Raw genomic sequence first — 14,685 nt, 5'->3', positions numbered from 1 at the left:
ACTACTAATTGTAGTTTGAAATGGAATAAGGTAAATTAACCAGTGAGTATTAATTGTCCATCCTATGGGTCTATATCAGATACCAGGAGATACCTCAGAAGGAAAAGATCCACTTTCTGGTCTTTTGGATTTCAAATAAAGTTGAAGAGACAAAACTAGAATACATAATAGCAAAAACACGAAACTGTATCATACATTATAAGTGTTTGAGAAGTCTACCAGTGAAGAAGGTAAGAGTTCTAGAACAATATACCATTATTAACTAAATTATTGATTATGAGAATGATGTAATGTTTATTGAGTAACTACTCTTGTTAGATTCTCTCCCAGGTCATCTACATTCATAATTTCACTTGTTATGCACAACTATTCTAAAAGATAGGTGCAATTTTTCATCTTTCTCTTACAAGTGAAGAAATTGAGGCACAGAGAGATTAAAAGGTTTAACCAAAATCACAGAATCAGTGATGGGACAGGAATTTGAATCAAAGCAGTCAGTACACAGGAATTGCACTTTATTTTATTTTTATTTTTCTAAAAGATTTTACTTATTTATTTGAGAGACAGAACACGCACACACAGCCAGGAGAAGGGACAGAGGGCAAAGCCGAATCCCTGCTGAGCAGGGAGCCAGATGTGGGGCTCCATCCCAGGACCCTGAGATCATGACCGGAGCCAAAAGCAGACACTTAACTGACTGAGCCATGCAGGCTCATCCTGCACCCCAGGAACTGCACTTTGTGTTACCCTAAACTGTCAAAGATTTCATTAAGGAGGTGGTAATTGGGTTGAGCTTTTATGAAGTTCATAATTAAGTGAGAGAAAATAATAGAGAGAACACTCCAGTGGGAAGGAGGCTGTAATAACAGAAATTACAAAGTCAGAATGAATATTACATGCTTTAAGAATGACAATGCTTAATTAGGCTTAAAGTTCATGATGCAATGTATCATGGGAGATAGAGTTGGGGTGAACTTGATTCTCAGAGGATTTTAGAATTTCATTGAGCACATTCTTGATGAGGTAGAAAATATGGAAGCCATTATAAGCTTTTTAAAATAGTCACATGATGAAAGTCCTGTTTATGGACAATTAGTCTTTAATAAGCATGAAGGTGACATGGAAGGAGAAAAGAGCAAGAGTCATAGAACTCAGCTGGCAAGCTGTTAAAAGAGTGTAAGCTTTACATTACCAGATGAAAAATGTGTACCTTTTTGACAATCAGGTACACAGAAAGCAATAAAAAGCCTTTTATATCCATTAATTCCTTCTTAATTTAATCTCCATGGCCAATCCATTTACAAAATGCTCCAGGCTATCCACGAGATACCTGTTTGTGCACTGAAAAGGAATGAAACCAAATTCTCTCGGGTTTAACTACCACCCTTTTTATCAGAAACCTTAAGAGGGTGACTAAACAGGTATAATGTTCCAGCATGTCAATGGGGTTCAAATTTTAATAAAACAAGGAATGTCTGATAATCCTGTTTTTAATGGAATATTTATCTTTTTCTGTATTCGTCAAAGTTCCCATGAAGTTAATAAAATAACCACTGTTGCCTAAAAAAAAAAAAAAAAAGAGTGTAAGCTAGTTTAGGATGAGAAAGGAATATATGAACCAAAAAAATACTTTGAGGGAAGAATTACCAAAATCATTGGCTAGACACAGAGAATTAAAGTGAGTACTGAGTCAAAGATACCTTTCAAATTTTGAGTGTAGGTGATTAAGACATTGGGTGGCATCACTGACAATGACATAGAAACTTGGAGGCACAAAAATTTGTTAACTTTGAGATAACTGACTAGACTGTAAAATTCTCCGAGAGCAGGAAGGTGTCACATTTACTAGTTTAGCCTTAGCCATATGAAAGGCACAATGCCTGGCACATAGTAGATGGTCAAGAAAATGTTTCTGACGATGCCTGGCACATAGTAAGTGGTAAAGAAAATATTTTTTAAATATATGATTGAATATAGTTATGGTAAGACAGTGAAACAAGAACTCAACCGGCATCTATCGGACGACAACTTTAATGAGGGAGTAAAGTGGGTATACAGATTGAGGAACTGTCTGAATAGAGGAGAGTCTTATAGAGCCATGAGGATTAATTAATTCATGAACGAGAAATTTGTTTTGAAAAAAAATCTGGAGGAGCTGTTATAAAAAACCTCCTACCTGAGGTCTGAAAGGATTTCTTTCTATTCAAAAATTATGAAGAAAAATAAATGCTTATTTAGCACATGTGTCACAGAACAGTCTCTTTGCATTTAACCCTGCTGGAGGGGCTTTTCAGCTTGACACATTTTTCCTTGTAAAGTCACTGACATATATAGCTAATATGTAAGAATGTAGCATACATTCATCCATCTTACTCAGATCCAGTATCATTTGATGAAGATGAGACTATCTCAGTCTGCTTAATTCCAAGTGAGAAATACCTAATTATTTTTTGAAAGTGCATACCAGAAAATATTAGATCATATTCATAGCTCATGTTTTAACACCTAGGAATGCTATACACCAAAACAATGGCATTGGTATGGGGAGACAAAAGACACTAGAAGAGTAGATATTAATGCAAAGAGATTTCAGTGATACTTGAATAAAGAATTACATTTTAGAAAGAGGCTGGATGTATTATATTAATTAAAGGTATTAGAAACAAGAGCATGCACTTTCTCCCATGCTTCTCTGAAAAAGCTAACACTTCTCAATAGGTCAAACTTCTGTTTGTTTCTTTATTACCTATACTCAACCTTTTCCATTCTATGAAGAGTTTATCTAAAACTAGATAATTTTATTCATAAGCAATTCACCTAATCAAATATGTGAAATTGCAGTATATCAAAATATGATGGAAGCCAAAACAGTAAATGCCAGTGCCACTGCCAAATGAACCCCTAGCCTGATCACGTTTTTATTCTACTCCTCATCTTGAAAAGATTATATTATATTATATTATATATACATATAATATATTATATTGTCCTTTTTTTGAGGGGGCATATATCTGGCATTCTCATAGTTGTTTTTAAAAAGGTTACTTCCCTCTATTCTATTTTTTCCCTTTACTCTAAAAACGAGTCTAGATATGTGTCTATGAAAGATTGCTTCATTCACACATCTGGTAAAGAAATCTTAGGATGAACTGAATCACTGCTATAGAATTCCTGTGGTTATTTCTTATTGTTCTTCCCTTACCTTTGCTAGTCTCCTAGAGGAAAAAGTTTCAGCTTCTCCACTTCCAACTATTAACCTCATCATATTTCTAAGTAAGAAAATACTCTAGTTGACCAAACAGCATTGTACTGCTAGCAAAGGTTAAAAGTATCGTATTCTGGGAAAGAAACGGGTTAAATTGGGCAGCAGCATTTTGGCAATGCTCAGAATGAAACTGCCACTTGTGGCCAGCAAGCTGCCAGCTGTCCTCCAATTAATTGTGCATCAACACACATATCATGAAAACATGTCAAGGCCCTGAGACAGAATGAATTCCAATAAAGAGGATGAAAGACAATTATGACTTTGAGACCAGAAAATGCATCAGTTTGGGGGGAAGAGTTTCCTGGACAAATGGATCCATCCACTTGAGAGATGAAGCAAAAACCTAGATGTGGAGTTCCCAGTTCAGCAGCTTGATGTTGGGAAATCAGCATGGAAGACACGGAATCTTACTCATAGTCACAAGCTATGCTCTTCATAGCATTGCATGATGATGTCCAGCACATCTTCTAGAAAGCTTTCAACATGGGTTTTTTTTTCTGTTGCTGTTCATGAATTTAGCCATTCCTTGCTCATTGGTCATTTCACTGATCCAGGGCATTAGTTTTCTGATCTTCCTGATGGCAGAGAAGCATGCACATTCTCTGTGAAGACCCAGGGAAACCCTTCCTTGTATCACTTGGGCATAGTATTTATGGCCATTTTGGAATTTGCCATTTGATTCTGATGCTATACCTATGCTTAAAGAATTTTTTTTAAAGATTTTATATATTTTTTTTTAAAGATTTTATTTATTTATTTGACAGACAGAGATCACAAGTAGGCAGAGAGGCAGGCAGAGAGAGAGGAGGAAGCAGGCCCCCTGCCGAGCAGAGAGCCCGATGCGGGGCTCGATCCCAGGACGATGGGATCATGACCCGAGCCGAAGGCAGCGGCTTTAACCCACTGAGCCACCCAGGCGCCCCATTAAAGATTTTATATATTTTTTTAACAGAGAAAGACAGAGCAAGAGAGGGAACACGGACAGGGGAAATAGGAGAGGGAGAAGCAGGCTTGCTGCAGAGCAGGGAGCCTGATGTAGGGCTCCACCCCAGGGCCCTGGGATCATGACCTGAGCTGAAGCCAGATGCTTGACCACTGAGTCACCCAGACAGCCACACAGAATTTTTAAAGAAAGACTCTTTTGGTGGAAGGATCCTTGGCATTAAGAAGTTTGTGGTTTTTCAATTTTTCCCTATTTGACTACCCTACCATCTAGCACTCAAGGGGGTTATCAAGTTGGAGATCAGGCTCAAGTTTTTTTCTTTCTGAAGCTGACAGGTTTTAGTTAATCAGTAGTTATGGACTACTACTGTACAACCTCAGGAACACATATTTTTAGACTTCCTCAACCATGTAAAAATGCTCTTACAGATGTTATAAAGCCATTTTTATACACAGAAGCCCTATTCTTTTTAGAAGGCCAGAATTAAAAGTATCATGAAAGAGGATATCCGTAAACTATAGATATACTGAAAGTGTAACATAAGAATTTCCAAAATTTGAGTTGAAGTTGATGTAGTGTTTTATCACAACAGAACCTAATTTTTTCCCAAAAGTTAAACAGTTGTCACGTAAAAGATTTTTCAATTTCCAAAATTTGAGTTGAAGTTCATATAATATTCTAGAACAACAGAACCTACTAATTTTTTTCTGAAGAGTTAAACAGCTTATACATAAAATATTTTCCAAGAATGTCACCCAAAGAATGAAAATAAATGACTGATTATTAGAAACAGAATCTCAGTGCTACTACTATTAGCCAGTTCACTTCGGTATAACCATGTGCAAATCTTCTGTTTCCCAACATTTAGTTTGATGATAGATGGATCACAAAGCATAAAAAAGTGAACTCTACATATAAGGATGCAGAAATATATTTTATAATTACTTGTAAAATAATTTGAGCAGGAGTATTTTTAAATGTAGAGACTGATAAGTTATCTTAGATTTATAGATTTAGATAATACAGATATTTATCAGCAAGGACATCACTTAATATGTCATATTTAAATGATAATAGAGTATGTCTACATCATTGAAGGTGGTTATAATGAAGTAATTGAGCTATTTATATTGAAAAAATTTCTCTTACATGTAAAATATATATTTTGCTTACAAATAAAACTTTTCTAAAGGAAACAGTTAGGATCTGAGGGGGGAAAAAAAAAACCTATTGGCTTGCACACTGGCTGAAAACCTCCAAAATCTACTTCTTGAGATGAAAAAAAAAAAAAAAAAGGCACATTTACCATCTTTTGATATTCTTGGTTCCTTAATTTAATAAGCACAAGGAAATGATACATGTAAATGAGTTGATATTAGAGTAAGTGTCTCCAATTTTTGTTACCTCAGTTTTCTGGGCAAATAATTCAATTTGGTTTCCTTTTCCATCGGTCAAGGATACATTCATTCTAGTCCATAGAATTCATTGGCACCCTTGAGGTCAGTCTCTTCCTTCCATATAATCACCCTTTGGCAGTCCTCATACTTGGGAAGGTATAAAACTCCGCTAAATCCCCTTATGTTCTCTCTTCAATGGCAAAATAGTATGCTGATTGCCTTAATAAATGCAAGATAAAATTTAAGGCCACTTCTCAAACCTTGGGCTATTACTAAGTATGAAGCTAAGTTATTTCTTTGTTATAACTCTATTAAGTTCATAAGCTTAACTAATTTATTATAAAATCTGAAATTATAGGGAAATGTATACAAACCCTTTAGATTCTATTCTAAAAGTTATCTTTTCCTACTCCTTTCTTTTATTTTGGAAACTAAAGAAATGTGATCAGTTTGGGAGTATCTTAACTTTCCCCTTGATGTCATAACGTAATGTCATCTTATTATTGACTTTCCCTATTGACATTTTGCAACATACACTTATTGTCTTTTGACTGATAATAAATCAATCAACAAGGCAGCAATAGAAACCAGTATTGTTCCTGTACACATGGAGCAAGGTGTGCTGAAGGTTCTAAGAACCAATGAAATAAAATTCACATGTAGTAATTTCACTTCTATAGTATAAATAACTAGTGCCTGCCAATCTTCAAAATTAGCTGATAGTTACTCAGTCTTATAAGGAATATTCTTTTAAAAAATCAAAAAATGCTACACTAATTAGACCTTAATCCATCAATATCCTTAATTATGTATTACAATTAAAATTAATTTAATTAAAATTTAAAAGTAGTGGGGCGCCTGGATGGCTCAGTGTGTTAAAGCCTCTGCCTTCAGCTCAGGTCATGATCTCAGGGTCCTGGGATCTAGCCCAGCATCTGGCTCTCTGCTTGGCAGGGAACCTGCTTCCCTTCTTCTCTCTCTGCCTGCCTGTCTGCCTACTTGTGATCTCTGTCAAATAAATAAATAAAATCTTTTAAAAAATTTAAAAGTTGTGCAGACATAATATATTGCTGAAAAGAGAAACCATATAAATGGGAATTTGGAAATTCCACTTTTGAAATTCATTGAAAGTAATTAGCAACATAACACTACTCTTAGAAAAAAAGAGAGTTGGAGAGAATAAAAGACCTAATATTTTTGTGGACTTTATTATGAACCAGACACTATTTTAACTTCTTGACATTCTTCTCTCATTTAAACTATGCCCAAGTAGTTATCCCCATTTTACAGAGAAAGAAACTGAGATGTAGAAAGGTCAAGAATTTTCCTAAACATTACATAGTCAGTAGATGATAGCACCAGTAAGTGAACCCAGTCATCTTACTCAGGGCCCTAGGGTGCTGCCACCGCACCATGGTAAAGATATTACCTCAGAGAAAAAAGATGAGTTATTTTACATATTTGCTGAAAGCAGAAGAGGAAAAAAACAAAAATAATGAAAGAAACAGAAAATTTGAAATCAGATAGAAAATAACTTGAGAGAATGGCATAAGAAGAAAGATTCCTAAGGGAAACAATTGAGCTTCTTTTTTTGAATATTTATGAATATAAGAAATATATGCAAACCACATCTCATTCCAGACCTCAAAGCTGGTTCTTGTACTCACGTGATTCTTGTATAGCATAATTTTCTCCACTTGAGCCAAGAGTTTATTTTCTCTGTATTATTATTTACTAACATAAAGAGCTGAGGATATTTTTATAAACTTTAACAAATTCAATTACAATATTAATGTATACAAATATAATATTAATTTATTAATGAAGAATATTTTAATGTAAACATTAAAAACATTTTAAAAGCATATATATATAATGCTAATTTCAAGTTAGCACAGTATTATAATATAGAAATAATAGTGTGTTATAGTCATATATTAAAATTAATGTAATTTTTCTAGCACTTTTTTATTAGATTTTTTTAATGATTTTTTACTTTTGGAAAAAAATCAAATCTCCAAAGAATAAAATTACTTTTTGCTAAATTAAGTTATAAGTTTTAACATAGGTAAAGTGTTCCAGTAAGTTTTGTGAACTATTTACTCAGAAATTTTTATTCCTTTTCAAAATTATATTGTTATATGTTTTTTTGTCATATTATCAATGATTACACTAACTGACAATCTGGCTCAGTTTTTCCATTTGTAAAATGTCTTGGGAAATATATTTCATTTTAATGACTGTTGAATATTATAATTAAAATGTTAATATTACATTCATATAGCTTATAGTGTTTTAAATAAAGGTTTTCTATAAGAACAATGAAGACTCATATTTAAAGCTTTCTTTTCTTTAATATCTCCTGGCTCTAAGCCTTTAAAAGCAGCTCTTAAAATTGTAATATTCATGCTGAAACTTTACTATCTTCACTAGAAGTTCATATATTCAGACCAAGATCTCTGAAAAAATTCAATTATCTAAAACAACTATTTATAAATACTGAGGTATTCACACACCATTAAGATGAAATAAGCTATTTTTTTAAAAAATGGTTTTATTTATTTTAGAGAGAGAGGAGACAGAGAGGGTGCATGAGTGGAGGGAGGGGCAGAAGGCGAGGGAAAGGGAGAGAATCCCAAGCAGACTCCCTGCGTGTGGAGCCTAATGCAAGGGCTCAGTATCAGGACCCTGAGTTCATGACCCGAGCCAAAATCAAGAGTCGGACACTTAAATGACTGAGCCAGGCACCCCTAAGCTATTCTTTAAAAAAAATAAAAAGTAAAAACTAAAACAACCACCTTCTTCTTTTGCGTTTTGGGGGTAAATACATTCTTTCAATAAAATCTGTAATCTTTAGAACTAAAATGGACAACAGTAGAAAAAGCTAATACAGTCCTGCCATTTTACTTTTGAGCAAAATAAGTCCCAATGAGCTAAGCAGCTTGCCCAGGGTCACACCAGCAAGGTGGCAAGGTGCTTGTCCCAAGCCCATAGCTCAGGTTCTTAGGTTCTTACCACACCACCATACCGCATGGGAAGAGACATAACAATTCTCATGAAGAAGGAAGTACCATTGATGTACTCTAATGTTTTGTTGGTTTTTTTTTTTTTTTTTAAACAAATTGGAGCCACACCTCAATGCCGATCATACCTCCCCAACTGGAAAAGTGTGGTCTTCTGAATCATCAGCAGTTGCACTCTGTGTGCCGTCCACTGCTTGGAGCTTCTCTGCGCTATGAAGTATTAATAATTACTTCACGGTGTTGAACTAGCTGGCACAAAATTGATCATGTTCTTATCAGGCTATATCAGGACTCGAGATCTCAGTCACTAAACACGTTGGACTTGTTTCCTTTCTTGTTGCCAGTGACTCTCGTTATTTTCCAGCCTCCCAGCCCTGACCTGGCTGATAGAGATCAGATGGTGACTGGATAGAAGCTGCCCCAGTCCTGGGTCCATGATGTACGCGTAAGTACTCAGCTTTTCTCAGTCAGTTACCAACAGGGACAGAGTTACCAACAGACACAACTCCTGAGACAGGCAGGACAAATGCTGGCTGGTCAAGAGTGCTTTAAAAATAAGGTGGTTTCTTTGTTTTTTGGTTTTTGTTTTTTTAATGTGCGTTACTGTATTTTGGGTTAAAGTTTTATTTTGTTGTATTTCTACACACACGAGTTTTTTAAACAAAAGGAGCCAACGTGTTCCTTTCTAAATAACAGAAATAGAAATGATGTGCAGTAATATATCTAACTATATTATATTTAAACATTTAGAAAAACCTATGCTTCAAAAGAATAATTTATATAAAAAAATTTATAATAATTTCTTTGGTATGATCAATAGTTTGGTATAAATTTTTGTCTGTCTTGCTTTGTGAAGTATATCTGGAAAACCTGAAATATAAAAGGAGAGTTTATTGGAATTTCAATTTTTAATTCTAAATAATAAAAAGTGTGGTAGCATTAAGATTATACGTATCATGAATGAAGGATGAAAATTAAAATATTTGTACCTAAATATCTAAATAATTATTGAGTTAAAAAAATCTACAGTGTATGTGACATTTTTCACAATTGCGCTCTGAAATAATTGATCAAGTGATGAATTTATGGTAAATAAATTTGTATATGTATATACATTTAGGTAATTTCAGGCTATCATTTTATAGACTCAGAAATGAATAACTAATATTTGATATGAGTGATTTCATTCAAACGCCTGCTTAGTCTAACCTTGTTTCTTCTCAAAGAGGTTCTTGACTTCTCTATAGACACCAATTTCCCATGTGGTCTGCTGACTGAGGTTCAAACTTAGTCATGTTTCTGTGATCATTATAATTGTACAGTCATTTGATTTTTGTCTTCAGTGAAGTACAATACTTTAAGCCTGTAGGCTCCAGCACTCTTAGATAATGAGTGTTCTTGCCCTTCCTAAATTACTCTGAAATAATAGCGTGAGCCTGAGGAAGATGATCTATTTCACACATAGAGAGAGCTTCTCCCCAAAGGCCCTTTCAGGACAGCTTGATATAGCATATGATAGGTACCTCTTGTTAAATATGAAAGGTGTTCTTCTTTTATGATTTATTTATTTATTTTAGAGAGGGAGGAGAACAAGTGGGAGGGGCAGAGTGGGAGGGAGAGAGAGAATCTCAAGGTGAGTCCACAACTGAGCACAGAACCTAACATGCAGCTCGATCTCATGATCTTGAGATCATGACCTGAGCTAAAATCAAGAGTCAGACACTTAAGGGCACTTGGGTGGCTCAGTGGGTTAAGCCTCTGCCTTCGGCTCAGGTCACGATCTCAGGGTCCTGGGATCGAGCCCCACATCGGGCTCTCTGCTCAGCAGGGAGCCTACTTCCCCCTCTCTCTCTGCCTGCCTCTCTGCCTACTTGTAATCTCTCTCTCTGTGTCAAACAAATAAGTAAAATCTTAAAAAAAAAAAAAAAAAAAAAAGAAAGAGTCAGATACTAAACCAATTGTGCCACCCAGGTGCCCCACAAGAGGTATACTTCTTATTAAACATGAGAAAGTGCTATTTCTTCTTTTTAAAGATTTATTTATTTATTAGAGAGAGAAAGAAAGAGAGAGAAAGACATGAGTCGGGGGGGGGGGTCCGTGGGAAAGAATCTCAAGCAGATTCCCCGCTGAGTGCAGAGCCTGATGTGGGGCTTGATCTCAAGACCCTGAGATCATGACCTGAGCCAAAACCAAGAACATTTTAACTGACTGATCCATCCAGAAACCCCTGAAAGTGTTATTTCTAATTCACAAAGATAAGGACAGAGTAAGACAAAATGTACAAATAGAAAAAATACTTTTATATATAACAAACATTCATATAACTATAGTATCCTAACAATTTCAGTTTTAAAGAATTAGCAAAGAACTTGAAGTTCTCTCATTCTCTTTTTGCTCAGAATTCTGTGGTATGCCTTTTCTATCAGTGGAATTCTCCTCTTCCCAACTTCTAGTATCATCTCCATTCACTCACTTTCCCACCCTAAAAGTATTATTACTGACACAGGAAATTTCTATATTGAAGCCTCTCCAGGTTTGATCCAAAGTTTATAATTCTGTATCTCTTATAACTAAGTATCTCTTCTAACTGGATTCTAGACCAGTATAATTTTTAACACAGATCCTCTGTCAAAAAAGTGGATTGTGATATAAAGATTAAAGGTTAGGCAGTGGGTTCACTGACTTCCTTAGTAAAGGTATTTTGCTCAAGGGGCAAAGAGTCTCAGTTTCAAAGAATGAACGAATTAGATGCTATAGCTTCTCAGAAGTTCTGTTCTTCTCACTGTAGTGTAGTGGAAAGAGTACTAACATGAGATTTAGATGTGTTCTGGATCCAGCTTTGCACTCATTTGTCTTGACAAGTCACTTACGTCCAAGACTTCACTTCTTCTACATGTAAAGTGTGGGGAGTTTACACTAACATAAATGGAGGAGGAGTTGTCACCATTAATGGGACTTGAAGCCATTTTTGTGAGTAAACACAAAGCTATTTTGTTGATTTGCTACTTGGTTTATCTGGGTATTTATCTTGGTTTATCTGGTTTATTCATTTTGGTTTTTTTCTTTGTTAAATAACTGTGGAGTAATATCTGATATTAACTTTGTTATATTTTTACTATATCATAACTAGTAAGTCTAAGTATTGTATTGTGGAACTGTCGTTGTTTTCTTTTTTAAGGATTTTATTTATTTATTGACAGAGAGAGAGAGATCACAAGTAGGCAGAGAGACAGGCAGAGAGAGAGGGGAAGCAGGCTCACTGCTGAACAGAGAGCCCGATGCGGGACTCGATTCCAGAACCCTGAGATCATGACCTGAGCTGAAGGCAGAGGCTTAACCCACTGAGCCACCCAGGCGCCCTGGAACTATTGTTTTAGATATATGATTATGTGTATGTTCCATGCTGTGATATAGAACACTTCTTACTGTGGGTCATGGTCAAAAATATTTTAAAAACACTGCATTAGCCTTAAAATCCTTTTAAATTCCATGATTTCAAAGAACTTAATAGCTAGTTAATATGGAGGACATTAACTTTCTTGAGGCTCTAAAAAGCATTTATATTATCCCAGAGTATATATTTTTTTTCCACTAGTCCTTAAATCTGGTGCCTCCCACAGGTGAGGCAGAAGTAAGAGATATGGTTACCAGCAATATAGATACTTTAGTGGCAGAACTAAATGAAAGGAATGGCAGGGAGGCTGCCAATGTACAAGTTGTTTCTTCTGCCTAAAATGAATGTTCCTTCTTACAGTTGATGAGACCCTATATCTTCCTTGAAGATTCTAATCAAAATAACTGTGAAATTTTTCTCTTACATCATATATTATGTCTTCATTATTCCTGAAGCACAGCCATCCTGTTAAAAAAAAATCACATAAACAGGGGTTCCAGGGGATTAGTTGGTTAAGCCTCCAACTCTTGATTTCAGCTCAGGTCATGCTCTCAGGGTTGTTAGATCAAGCCCCACATTGGACACTGGGCGTGGAGGCTGCTTAAGATTTTCTCTCTCTCTCCCTCTACTCTTCCCTCACACTCTCTCTCTAAAAAAAAAAAAAAAAAAAAATCACATAAACATTTCTATACTTCTGTTGGCACTTCTCTGTATGGTTAACTATTTGTTTACAATTATGGCCCAGAGTTTAACAGACAGCTCTCTGTATTCCCAGACCAAACACATTGCCTGGCCCAATGTAGACCCTCAACATTTGTCTATTGACTTATGGAAACATGGGCCAAATATAAACATAAAGCCAAAGAACAGAGACTAAGAAAAGAGGAAACGTTGGAGTAAATGAAAATTTAAAGTTTACTTTTTTTTTTTAAAGATTTGTTTATTTATTTGAGAGAGAGCGTGCATGCGGCAGAAGGAGCAGGGCTCTCAAGCTGACTCCATGCTGAGCGTGGAGCCCAATGAGGGCCTCGATCTCATGAACCTGAGATCACAATCTGAGCCAAAAGCAAGAGTCCAATGTCCAACAGACTATGCCACCCAAGACCCCGGAGTTTACTTTTCATTACAAATCTATTCGAGAAGGTCTATGAGATAATTTGAGATAGTAATCAGAAGGTAAATAAAAAGTTAAATAGTGGAGAGAATTCATTCATTTGAAATAAACTTATGCCATGGTGCTGATGGGAATTTATTGTAGAAGAGATGAAAGCATCATATAAATGCCTAGACTAGATTTTACAGCTTTATTTATTCATTAATTCAACTAATGTTTATTATTCTAACTTATGGCATACCAGTAGCCCATTACATACACACGTAATATATATACATATATACATGTACACATGTACTATATATACACATATCTATAGTGAGTTTATATTATGTGCACATATTTACACATATCACATGCACATAAATATACACATAGACATGTACGTGAGTGTAATAAACATTCTCTACTTTTATGGTGTTTACAATTTAGAGGAGACATGGTAAACAACTAAAACAAATGGATATGAATTTAAAATGTGATCAGTATGAGGTAAAGGTTTTGTACTTTTTTCCAAAAATCTTTTCTACTTAACTTTATTTCTTTTGATAATTTCTGGAATCAGTGATAATCCTGGTAGTGATAACTGCTGGCATTTTTAAAAAAATAGACTTTCAGTTTATATGATAACACTCTACAGCCTACTTTTGTCCACAGATAAGTGAAAGCTAAATTTGTGAAATGCATTTGAAAATGTTAAATATTGAAAAAGTTTCCCACTACACCTAAGACTTCTGAAGATCTAAATAGGATCTAACCCTCTTAACACTATTTAACAATTGTAGGAACACATATAAACCAGTACCCTAACCAAGAAAATACTTCTCTGTTGCTGTGTCCAGTTATTTGTGGTAGTCTTTAAAAAAGATGTTGTGTCTTTGGAGTACTGTGGGGTTCGATGTGTTAGCATAATGGATGGATATTTGGGGAAAAATAGCAAGAAATTTTTCATGCTCTTGAATCATATATTCATTATATGGTTTAATTATTTATGGAACATTTGAATCCTTAACTTTTCAGGAACATTCACATTTGAAATTCAGGTTGAGAAGTCAATTCAAAGACATATGAGGGGCACTTGGGTGGCTCAGTGGGTTAAAACCTCTGCCTTCGGCTCAGGTCATGATCTCAGGGTGCTGGGATCGAGCCCGGCACTGGGCTCTCTGCTCAGCAGGGAGCCTGCATCCCCCTCTCTCTCTGCCTGCCTCTCTGCCTGCTTGATCTCTGTCTGTCAAATAAACAAATAAAATCTTAAAAAAAAAAAGACATATGAGAGATATTTGCTGTTTTGGATTCTGTACATTTTATTTTCTTCCAATAGTGTAAATGACTAAACTTTGACTTTTAACTGATTCCCTTTAGTTGCCAGTAGTAAAATGTATTTAAAAGTCTCTGATTATTTTGCAAAGTTTTTAAGATTTTATAATTAATTATTTATTACTGCTCAATATTTGAAAACAGGCTACTTTGAAGCATTCAGTAATTTATGTAACATTCTCATTGGGTAAAGATAGCAGCCCACAACTTAGGTATTTTATATATAATTAAA

At 35.1% G+C, this 14,685-nt stretch overlaps 1 protein-coding gene across 1 annotated transcript in view; it reads left to right on the top strand.

Annotated features, from left to right (window-relative positions):
• The first annotated feature begins 8,992 nt into the window (after positions 1-8,992).
• Positions 8,993-14,685, top strand: part of TMPRSS11F (transmembrane serine protease 11F) — a 73,578-nt gene continuing 67,885 nt past the window's right edge. The window contains exon 1 of the mRNA XM_080796898.1: positions 8,993-9,073. Coding sequence (XP_080653024.1) covers positions 9,063-9,073 — 11 coding nt within the window. The 5' untranslated portion in view covers positions 8,993-9,062. The remainder of the gene's footprint in view (positions 9,074-14,685) is intronic.

This window comes from Martes martes (assembly GCF_963455335.1).
Source record: "Martes martes genome assembly, chromosome: 2".
Taxonomy (NCBI): Eukaryota; Metazoa; Chordata; class Mammalia; order Carnivora; family Mustelidae; genus Martes; species Martes martes.
Note: the sequence above shows the minus strand (reverse complement) of the source record. Positions and strands in the feature narration are given on the sequence as shown.